The sequence below is a fragment of the Mandrillus leucophaeus genome, unplaced genomic scaffold (assembly GCF_000951045.1).
Source record: "Mandrillus leucophaeus isolate KB7577 unplaced genomic scaffold, Mleu.le_1.0 Scaffold3, whole genome shotgun sequence".
NCBI classification, from domain to species: Eukaryota; Metazoa; Chordata; class Mammalia; order Primates; family Cercopithecidae; genus Mandrillus; species Mandrillus leucophaeus.
In genome coordinates, this window is record NW_012103142.1 from 12,435,007 (window position 1) to 12,447,083 (window position 12,077).

The following is a 12,077-nucleotide window of genomic DNA, read 5'->3' on the forward strand; positions in this document are numbered from 1 at the left end:
TTAAGTGGGGCCCAACTGCATGGCATCATCCCCTGGTGGCTGTGGCCTAGGGCAAGCCACAGAGCCACTCGGTGATGATGCCAGCAGTTGTGCCCTACTTAACCTCTCTGGGTCTTATATTTCCTTATCTGTAAAATTGGGTAATAGTTTTTTTTTTTTTTTTTTTTTTGAGATGGAGTTTTGCTCCTGTTGCCTAGGCTGGAGTTCTATGGCACGATCGCGGCTCACTGCAACCTCTGCCTCCAGGGGTCAGGCAATTCTCTTGCCTCAGCCTCCCGAGTAGCTGAGATGACAGACGCCTGCCACCACGCTTGGCTAATTTTGGTATTTTAGTTGAGACGAGTTTCAACATATTGGTCAGGCTGGTCTTGAATTCCTGACCTCAAGTGATCCACTCACGTTGGCCTCCCAGAGTGCTGGGATTACAGGTGTGACCCAGCCATGCCCGGCTGAGTAATCATTTTTGTTTGATGGAAGTGTGAGTTTGAGATAATGTAAGATTAAATGAGATACTGTGTGATTAGCGAATAGCAGGTTTTAGTAAATGGGAATTCTCCCATGTCTCTTCAAATCTATATCACCCTTAGAGTTTCCTAATTGGATTATACTTGGTTTGATACTATGAGGTATTAGGAACTAACCTCACTTTAAACAATCAGGTGGCTAAGTTTTTATATTCTGTAAATTTTGAGGAAAGTCTGAAATTCGAGACATGGGCTGATTTTAGGAGAGAGATGGTTGTACTGAGTGAGGCTTAAAACTCAGATTTTGGTTAGTGTAAATAGATTTTTACATCATTGTGGATTTTAATCTAACATTTCATGTATACATTTTGGTGTGTTGAAATAGTTGACATACTTGTAAATTTTAATGTCTCGTTATATTTCATTACATTGATGTTTCATGGTTTGTGACGTATGGTCTTGAGAAAGTAGCCTTTAGAGTAGATACAGTATTGAATTTGACTTTTAAAATATCTTTTGGCTGGGCGTGGTGGCTCATGCCTGTAATCCCAGCACTTTGAGAGACCAAGGTGGGCGGATCACAAGGTCAGGAGATCGAGACCATCATGGCTAACACGGTGAAACCCTGTCTCTACTAAAAATATTTAAAAAGATTAGCCGGGTGTGGTGGCGGGTGCCTGTAGTCCCAGCTACTTGGGAGGCTGAGGCAGGAGAATGGCATGAAGCCGGGAGGTGGAGCTTGCAGTGAGCCAAGATCCCACCACTGCACTCCAGCCTGCTAACAGAGCGAGACTCCGTCTCAAAAAAAAAAAAAAAAAAAAAATTTCTTTTGTTACAAGAATTTTCAAATGTACCCCAAAGTATGCTGGTGTAATGAATCTTCATGTATTCTCACCCGGCTATGACAGTCATCAATCATAGCCACTCTTGTTTCCCCTATTATCCCCCCTTCCACTATTACTTTGAAGCAAATTTGAAGCAAATTTTAGATACTGTATTATGAAATAGAATTATGATGCGTAAAATTTGTCAGCTTGGTCTTCCTACCGATTTGTATGTGGATATATTCTTAACTTCTTTCTTTGAATTGAAGTTTACCCTTTCATATTTGATCAAGTCAGCTTTAATTGTATCAAGTGTCGGTCTACTTTAAATTCCTATTAGTGATAGTGAACTTCATTTTATTTAAGACTATTAGAAATTTTGTGCCAGTACATATTTAAAGCACAGTGTGGTGGCTTCTAAAGCAAGGTGTCCATCAGGGCAGTTGCTAGTGCTTGTTTTAAAAAACTAATTTAGAAATCTGAATCTGGTTAAATCTGAGTCTGATTTTTCCTTTTTCTTTGAATTTTAGGAAATAAAATTTTGTACTGTCTTGCACCTCAGTGTTGTTTCTGTGTGTGGATGGGTGTTGGGAGGAGCTGGGCTGATTTAAGCTAGTCCTGTCCCTGTATGCATGTACATTTCATGCGTGAGGTTTATTGGCTCGAAAAAGACCAGAAACTGTAGGTTAGGATTTTTCCTTAAAGCATATTGAGCAATCATAGGTTGAGCATTTTACAAAGCATGCAGATATCTTCCTTCATGTTTTAATAATCAAATGACAGACGTAAGATAACTAAGTTCAACTTGAATATTAAAAGCTGTATTCCATTTCTTCTTTATATGTTTAATGGCTATATAGTTATTTGGCTAAATTAATTTTTTTCTGTGCTTAATTTTTGTACAACTTATGTTCATATTTGCTTGGAGCTTTAGCACAATATTTGAGCCAGAAGACTTACAAAGCTTGAGCTAAATGAAATAAAATGATTGGCGTTAAATGAAAGCTAACAACTTTGAAGTTTTAAAATCTCTGATGGTTTGAGAATAATAAGTGACTCCACTGGATGAGGTGAGGTAGTTCCAAGATACAGGGTACTGATAATACTAAACGTACCTTGATGACTAATTAAGCAGTTTCTGAGTATGGATGTTATGCTTTTACACCAAACTGGAAATGGACTATCCACGGAGCACAGTGTATAGATAATTGAGTTATCTTAATGAATGAAAATATTAATTCGTATGACTAATTTTTAAAAAGCATTGTATGTATTAATTTGAAATTATTTGCTCTTAAGGTTTTGGAATGTGAGTTTGAATCCAGATATGATTGGAGTATGTAATAATGGGTATTCTTAGAACATGCTGAATTGTTTTTCTTTTTTGGAGATAGGGTCTTGCTCTGTTGACCAGGCTGGAGTGCAGGGACGTGATCGTGGCTCACTGCTACCTCCAACTTCCCAGGCTTGGGTGATTCCTGCCTCAGTCTCCCAAGTAGCTGGAACCACAGGCATGCGACACTATGTCTGGCTAATTTTTATATTTTTTGAAAGACAGTGTTTCACTGTGTTGTCCAGGTCGGTCTCGACCTCCTGGGCTCTAAGCAATCCACCTGCCTTGGCCTCCCAAAGTGCTAGGATTACAGGCGTGAACCACTGTTGCCTGGCTGAACATGTTAAATTATAGAATAAGGAACTTGAGTATAACTTGATGGATTTAGTTGCTCATATGTTATTGGAAATGAGGACTTTTTGGTAGATATAGTTGAGAAAACAACTGATACCTAGCTTCTGTAATGACTCTGGCTGAAACAGAGTTTGACATCCTAATTGCCTGTTAGAATCTTATGGGAGCTTTTAAGGACACAAAGATCTGAGGCCATTTAAATCAGAGTCTCTTGAGTTAGGGCACTGGTGAGTTTAGCTGTGGTTGAAAACCACTGGCTTAAAAAGACATACTCCAGAAATATTTGAAGTGGAAAAGAGTGAGCATGAATTATCATCTTCTCCCCTTAATGGTGTCATAAAATTTATGTGGCAGAAGTTTTTTTTTTTTTTTTTTTTAACTCTAACTCCATCCCACTACCACCTTTCTAGAACTTACACTCAGAAAGTACTGCTTTTGATTTCTGGGGAAAAATATTTTTGCGTTTACTGTACAGAAGAATTGAAGATGAGGATTTTTTTTTTTCTCCTGTGGAGGTAGTGTTTCTATTCCCTGTATACCTTATGTTTATAATGTGCTTACTGAGATATAAATTACATACCATAAAGTGAAGACCATTTAAAGTGTGTAGTTCAGTGGCTTTTAGTAAATTCACATAGTTGTGCAACTATTATTAGAACATTTTCATCACCTCAGAAAAAGATTCTGTATCAGCAGTTACTCCCCATTCCCCCCAACCTGCCCACCCCTAGGCAACCATTAATCTACTTTTTGTATCTGTAGATTTGTCTATTTTGGATATTTCACATAAGTGGAATCATATAATATGTGGTCTTTTGTGATGGGCTTCTTTCATTTAACATAATGTTTTCAGAGTTCATCCATGTGGTAGCATATATTAGTATTTCTTTTTCTGGCTGAGTACCATTTCATTGTGTGGATAATACCACAGTTTGTTTATCCATTTGTCAGTTGATGGATATTTGAGTTGCTTCAGCTTTTACCTATTATGAATAATGTTGCTATGAACATTTGTGTACAGGTTTTTGTGTGGACATGTTTTCATTTCTCTTGGGAAATGCTAGGAGTGCAGTTACTGGATCAAATACTTAGATACTTTTTCACCTTATTTGAACTTCAGGGTTAGAAAGTCTTCCCATAGAGTTGGGAAGCACCGCGAGTCCATGTTCTAACACTATTTTTACACTGTAGGACAGAGGTCCAGTGTGTGTTATTTGGTCTTGTGGTCCACAAGGGGCAAACTCCTCACTTAAAAGAAGGACCAACTGTTTTTCCTTGCTGTGTTTCCAGGAAAGGGTCCATGTAGACTTATACTGAAGTTGGAATTTTAATGAAGTTTTTAAAGCCTCATCCTTTTACCCCTTAGTTATTAGGGAAAAGAGCAAAATGTTTGAATTGTTAGTATCTGGAAAATAATCATCATAATCAGACCTGACATTTGTTGACTGTTTATTCTTGCCAGGCACTGGGCAACTGAGGCTTTTTATGTCTATGATCTTATTTAAGCTTCATAACTTGTAGCAATGACTGCCATTTTACTGATGGAGAAATGGAGACACATAGGTTAAATAACTTGCATCAGCTCAAAACAGCTAGGCAGCAGTGCTGGGTTGTACAAGTGACTCACTCTTACCCCACTGTATTGTGCTGCCTGCCCTCAACCAGTATATCCTGGCTCCCTTAGGAGACATATAATCATTGCCATGGAACATGGTTTGATTTATCAGAGGTTCATTTATAAAGGACATTAACAGTTTTCATGAATTTATTGTTCAAGTAAATTGCAGAGGAATAAAAGCTTAACTTTTATAAAAATCTGAAGAAATGAATGGTTTTAAAGGAACTTCTTCATTTAAATTAATTTTAGATCCATCTCATGTTTGTAAGGCACATACATGCAGTGTTACTCCTCTGCCTCCACCTCCCATGGGCTTATTTGACTTTGATTTTTTTTTTTTTTTTTTGAGATGGAATCTTGCTCTGTTGCTCAGGCTGGAGTGCAGTGGCCTGATCTTGGCTCATTGCAACCCCTGCCTCCTGGGTTTAAGTGATTCTTCTGTCTCAGCCTCCCGAGTAGCTGGGACTACTACAGGTGTGTGCCACCATGCCTGGCTAAATTTTGTATTTTTACTAGAGTTGGGGTTTTGCCATGTTGGCCAGGCTGGTCTCGAACTCCTGACCTCAGGTGATCTGCCCGCCGTGGCCTCCCAAAGTGCTGGGATTACAGGCATGAGCCACTGCACCTGGGTGCATTTTTTAAAGTTCTATTTTAATTGACATATAATGATTGCATATATTTATCGGGTAAGATGTGATTTTTCCATACACGTATGTGAAGTGATTAAATCAGCTAATTAACATATTAATCCCCTCAAATATATAACATTTCTTTGTGGAGAGAAAATTTAAAATCTATTTTTTTTTTTTTTTTAAATGAAGGCTTGCTCTGTCGTCTAGGCTGGAGTACAGTGGTGCGATCTAGGTTCACTGCAACCTCTGCCTCCTGGGTTCAAGCGATTCTCCCACCTCAGCCTCCGGAGTAGCTGGGACTACAGACATGTGCTACCTTGCCTGGCTCATTTTTGTATTTTTAGTAGAGATGGGGTTTCACCATGTTGGCAGGGCTGGTCGTGAACTCCTAACCTCAAGTGATCTGTCCACCTCAGCCTCCCAAAATGTTGGGATTACAGGCGTGAGCCACCATGCCCAGCCTAAAAATCCCTTATTTTAGCTATTTTGAAATAAACATGATTCTGTGATTACCATGCTGTGTAATAGATCACCAGAACCTATTCTTCCTGTCTAACTGAAACTTTGTACCTTTGACCAACATCTCCCCTTTCCCTGTCTACCCTTTACCGCACTATCCTATGGTAGCCACCATTGTACTCTCTGCTTTTGTGAGATTAATGTTTCTAGATTCCATATACAAGTTACATCGTATGGTATTTGGCTTTCTGTGCCTGGCTTATAGTAGTTAGCAGAATGTCCTCTGTGTCCATCTGTTGTTGCAAATGACAGGATTTCCTGTTTTTTAAAGACTGAACAGTATTCCACTGTATGTGTATACCATATTTTAAAAATCCATATCTTGGCTGTTGTGAATAATGCTGTAATGAACATGGAAGTGCAGACATCTCTTTGACATACTGATTTCAATTCCTTTGGATATATATACCCAGAAGTGGAATGGCTGGATTGAATGATAATTCTGTTTTCAGTTTTTTGAGGAACCTCATACTGTTTTCCGTAATGGCTGTACTAATTTACAATACCACCAACAGTGAACAGGGGTTCCCTTTTCTCCACATCTCTTGCCAACACATACTGTTTTTCATTTTTTAAAATAACCAGTCTAACAGGTGTAAGGTAATACCTTATTGTGGTTTTGATTTGCATTTCTCTGATGATTAGAGATATTAAGCGTTTTTTTTCATGTACCTGTTGACCACTTGTATGTCGTCTTTTGAGAAATGTCTATTTAGGTCCTTTCCCCATTTTAAAAATAGGGTTACTTGTTTTTTATTGAGTAGTTTGAGCTTTTTTGTTTGTTTGTTTTTTGGATATTTTGGATATTAACCCCTTATCCAGGCTGGGGTGTGGTGGCTCACACCTGTAATCCCAGCACTTTGTGAGGTCTTGTTCTTTTTATTGATTAAAAAGTTCTTGTTCTTTTTATTAATAGCCACTATGCCTTTTATTTTTTATTTTATTTTATTTTTTTGAGATGGAGTCTTGCTCTGTTGCCAGACGGGAGTGCAGTGGTGCGATCTGGGCTCACTGCAACCTCTGCCTCCTGGGTTCAAGCGATTCTCCTGCTTCAGCCTCCCGAGTAGCTGGGACTACAGGCGCCTGCCACCGTGCCCGGATAATTTTTGTATTTTTAGTACAGACGGGGTTTCACTATGTTGGCCAGAATGGTCTTGATCTCTTGACCTCATGATGCGCCTACCTCAGCCTCCCAAAGTGCTGGGATTACAGGCGTGAGCTGCCATGCCTGGCCCACTCTATGCCTTTTGATTGGGGAATGTAATCCATTTACAGAGTAATTATTAATAGGTGAGGGACTTAACCAGTGCCAATTGTTTTCTGTTTATAGATCCTTTGTTCTGTTCCTCCTCGTGTGTGTGTGTGTGTGTGTGTGTGTGTGTGTGTGTGTGTGTGTGTTAATGGCTTTCTGTAGTGGTATGCTTTGGATTTTATCTTTTTATCTCTTGTCTGTCTGTTACAGACTTTTGCTTTGTGGTTAGCTTGAGGCTTACATAAAAGAGCTTATATAACAGGGTATTTTAAGTTGATAACTTAATTTCAATTGCATACACAAACTATGCACTTTTACACCCCTTTCTCCCATATTTTATGTTGCTGATGTTATACTTAAAATTTTTACATAATATTCCCTTAACAAATTGTTGCACTTTAGTTGTTAATAGTTTTGCCTTTTAACCTTTATACTAGAGATATAATTGATTTACTCACTGCCATTAGAGTATTAGAATGTTTGGATATGACAATGTACGTACCACGCCCGGCCTGGATAAGGGGTTAATATCCAAAATAAACAAAAAACAAGTTTTGTACTTTAATATTTTTTCATGTTACTAATAAGTATTTTCTTCCTTCAGCTTGAAGAACTCCTTTTAGCATTTCCTGTAAGGCAGGTCTAGTGGTGATAAAGTCAGTTCTGACTGAGAAAGTCTTTATCATCCTTTTGGTTTTGAAATACAGGATTGCTGGGTATAGTATTCTTGGTTAACAGTTTCTCTTGCTCTCTCTTTCTTCTCTTTCTTTTTCTTCTCTCTTCTTTTCCCTTTCCCTTTCCTTTCCTTTTCTTTCTTTTCTTTTTGATTTTTAAATATATCATCCCACTCCCTTCTGGCCTGAAAGGTTTCTGCTGAGAAATTCTCTGATAGTCTTATGGAGGTTCCTTTATACATGGTGATATGCTTTTTTCTTGCAGTTTTCAATACTCTGCCATTAGTTTTTGACATTTTAATTGTGATGTGTCTTGGTGGGTCTCTTTGAATTTATCTTATTTGGTGTCTTTTGGGCTTCCTGGATCTGGCTTTCCATTTCCTTCCCCAGGCTTGGGAAGTTTTCTGCCATGATTTCTTTGAATATGTTACTTGCTCTTTTCTCCTTCTGGCACCTGATAATGCATAAGTTGTTCTCCATGATGGTGTCCCATAAGTCTCTTAGGTCATTCTTTTTCATTATTTTTTCTTTTTGCTCCTGAGGTTAGATGATTTCCAGTGACTGGTCTTCTAGTTTACTGATCCTTTCGTCTGCTTAAACTAGTCTGCTGTCGAACCCCCATATTGAATTTTTCAGTTCAGTTTTAGTAGTTTTCAGATCTATGTTTTCTCGTTGGTACTTTTTAATACTTTCTGTCTCTTTGTGGAAGTTCTCAGTTTGTTCTTGCATTGCTCGCTTGACCTCGGTGAGCATCTTTGTGACCATTATTTGGAATTTCCTGTTGGGTAAATCATATATGTCCAGTTCACTTGGGTTGGTTTTTATTGCTTTATTTTGTTCCTTTTTTTGGGGGGGGGGGAATATATTTTCCTATTTCTTAATTGTTCTTGGCTGTCTCTGTGTTGGTTTCTGTGCGTTACATGAGACAACTGCCTCTCTCAGACTTCTTAGACTGGCCTTGTGTAGCAGAAGAATCTTGCCAATCCATCCAGCTAGAGATTTTAAGATGCCCTTTAAATCTTTGTATTTGTTCAGACTGCTGTCTCTATTCTTGGTACTATATTCCATCAGTACCCTGTAATCAGTCAGGTAGAAGCCAGATGCTTCGATGTAGCTGGGAAGGTTGAGGTGTTGGGTATGTGTCCTAGTTCCTTCTGTCATCATGTTGAAGATAAGTGCTTGATTCTTCCAGTCTCTCTACACTAAGCCGTCTCTGTGGCAAATGCCTATGCTTGTGTTGTGGCTGCACTCTGTGATCCTGGGGAGATAATCTGCTGGAAGTGGGCTCGTAGTATGTCCACCTGTGTTTTCTGTGGTTTAGGGAGATTCAGGAATGCAAAGCCCTGTCACTTCCCAGAGCTTAGGTTGTGAAGGGTACAGTCCCTTGTCTGTGTGGAGCTGTAAAAGTGTGGCACGCAGTCTGTAGACAAACTCCTTTTAGGAAGAATGAGTAGGCCTGAAATTATCAGTGGGATGTGCTGGGGGAAAGGCTCAGGATATGCCAAGTTCCTGCTCAGGCTGCCTGAGGGGTACTGTTTATCTCCCGCATTAGCTCTCTGATGCAAGTTAGAGGCCAGGCTGTCAAGTAGCCACTGGAAGAGTATGCGGTTATAAACTCTTTCTGGAGAGAAAATGAGAGCTGCATATTCCAGACTCTTTTCTTCACTGCTCCCAGAGAGTGTAGCCCTAGAAAGTATTTGCACATCTGTTTAAAACCACCTCCTTGTTTTCTGATCTAGAGAGACATGCATATGCTTAGTCTCTTCCATTACCAGATCTAGGAAATTTAGGATATAGTCCTTTGGGTAGATGCTGTGCAAATTGAGGCATTTGATGTGTGGATAAACTCCTTCTAGGAGGAATTGGTAGGCCTAGAGTTACTGCTGGGGCAGACTAGGGGGAAAGGCTTGGAAAGTGTCCAGCTGCTGCTTAGGCTGCCAGAAGGCTACTTTTGCACTTCACTGTCCCATTAACTCCCCCATGCACGTTAAAAGCCAGGCTGTCAAGTAGCCACTGGAAGACTGTGCCATGAGCCCCTTCCAGGGAGAAATGTGGAGCTTCATGTTTTTGGCTCCTTCTCTGCACTGCCCCCAACGGGTGCAGTCCCTGAAAGTACTTGCATGCTTGATTAAAAGTATCTCTTTGTTCTAGGGATGTAGTGATCTAGGAAGACTTGCACTAGATCCCTCAGCTCCCAGAGCCAGGAGATTTAGGATGCAGGCCCTGGGATGGAAACTGTAAAAGTTGAGGTCTTGATGTGTGAACAGACTCCCAGAAGTATGTTTTTGGGATGTAGATGATGAAGATGGCTTGTAGCTAGTCTCAAAATAAATACGTTGAATGATAGCAGAAGTCATTTTCAGCAAGTAGGCATTAGTTTTTCCCCTACTGTGACATTCAAGCCCGCTTTGAGGTTCAGTCATGGGTCAAATTATTATAAATAGATTATAGATTATTTGGTACTCACCTATAAAACCCTTTAGGTGCAAGATAAATCCTTCTTAAGCTTGATTTTTTTTTTTTTTTTTTACAGTAGTTGAGCTATAAGGAGTTCTAGTGTATTTTTGCTTTGAGGCACATGCATGAACGAATGGTACCTTTTTAGCCCTTTATTTAATAGCCTGCTTTTCTCATGTATGCTGATGTGATCTTCCCCTGCTCTCCAGATAAACAGGGGTCACATGACGACAGAAGCCAAGAGAGCTGCAAAGATGGAAAAGAAGATGAAAATTTTGCTTGGGGGTTACCAGTCTCGTGCTATGGGGCTCATGAAACAGTTGAATGACTTATGGGACCAAATTGAACAGGCTCACTTGGAGTTACGCACTTTTGAAGAACTCAAGAAACATGAAGATTCTGCTATTCCCCGGAGGCTAGAGGTAACGTTATATATTGAAGCGTTGCTTAAAAAGAGTGCTGCAAAGAATTATCAGGGCTATCCTCTTTTACTTCTCCTATGTAGGCTGTCTCTGAAGTTGGTACTGTCAGGCTTTTAAAAATGAGAGCCTAAAGTGTTTGACTTTCTAATCTAGAATTGCCTCTGTGTAGATGGATAGACTCGGCAAGGTGTAGATACGAAGGCCTTCCTTTACTCATGTTCTGTTTCATACGTAGATACACTGTGAAATGGAATACTTAGCCCTTGTAATTTGTCCCCTTGAAACTTGATTACATTCCATTCATGCAGCTCTGTGAGGGGAAACTAAACCAATATCTTTCTGTTTTATAACTTAGGTGGCTGAGAACATAGCTAGTCCTTCCAAACCATCAAATTCCTTTGACCGGATTTGGATTCAACTTATCTCCCAAATGTGCATAATAGCTCCTGTCCAGCTAAAGGGCAGCCAGGGCTTCTTGAAGTGCATTTGTGGGTATTGATAAGACAGTAGTGGTTTGTTTATTTGAAGTAGCAGCAGGATTTCATATGACCAAATCAAAGAATGGCTGTGATACTGGTTTTATAGCAAAAGTATTTGATATGTTTGTTTTTCTTTGAGAAATTTTTACCTCTTAAGAATCATGATTTAACTCGGCTGGTTTTTAAGATAGTAAAGTACTGTAGATTTTTTTCAATATAGTTACATCTAAAAGAATTACTTAATATTTTTGTTTCTTTAAGTGTCTAAAAGAAGATGTTCAGCGACAACAAGAAAGAGAAAAGGAACTTCAACATAGATATGCTGATTTGCTGCTGGAGAAAGAGACTTTAAAGTCAAAATTCTGAAGTACAGTTTATATTCTGTCACAGGATTAATTGCCGGTTTTCATACTCTAGAAGGCTGAAACTGATGTTTATCTTCATTGACAAATTTACCCACCATCTGTGGTTTTTCGGTTGTTTATTTTAAATGATACCGATCTTACACATTCTGTGTATAAAGACCTTAACTCCACAGGACGGACATTTTAGAGTTTAAATTATTAAGGCTGTCATCCTTTTAGCAATGTCATATTTGCAAACTTTTTTAGTTTTGGCCTTTAATTTAAAAAGCCTAATTTTAAAGTGCTGCCTGTGAGTAACTCTTGAATAAAAGCAAAATATAAAAAATTGAGAATGTAGCCTTTTGTTTTAAGTAATTAGATACTTAAGAGTGCCCGCAAACCAGCAGCTATGTACTCTGTGTCATATTTAATGAGTAACTCTTGGGTAATCAAAATGGTGATGCAGTATCTTAAACACTTAAGAGGCAGTTCTTTGTGGCTTTGTTAGTTTCAGCAAAGAATGGTCATTTCTGTATACACTGACAAGTTAGATTAACTTTTTAGTACCTCAAATTTTTTTTAAAATATCACTTTAAAGAAGGTCTCTTCTCCGCCAGCTACTTAAATAATTTATGGGTCAGGGCTTAAAATATTTAATTTTCCTTGACCCATTATTTTCTTGTAAGTATTTTTTGACAAAGGCAT

General features: G+C 38.9%; 1 protein-coding gene across 1 annotated transcript in view; it reads left to right on the forward strand.

Annotated features, from left to right (window-relative positions):
- CDC5L (cell division cycle 5-like) overlaps positions 1 to 11,722 on the forward strand; it is a 61,442-nt gene extending 49,720 nt beyond the window's left edge. The window contains exons 15-16 of the mRNA XM_011986845.1: positions 10,337 to 10,549; positions 11,290 to 11,722. Of these exons, the coding sequence (XP_011842235.1) occupies positions 10,337 to 10,549; positions 11,290 to 11,394 (318 nt within the window). The 3' untranslated portion in view covers positions 11,395 to 11,722. The remainder of the gene's footprint in view (positions 1 to 10,336; positions 10,550 to 11,289) is intronic.
- The last annotated feature ends 355 nt before the right edge of the window (positions 11,723 to 12,077 follow it).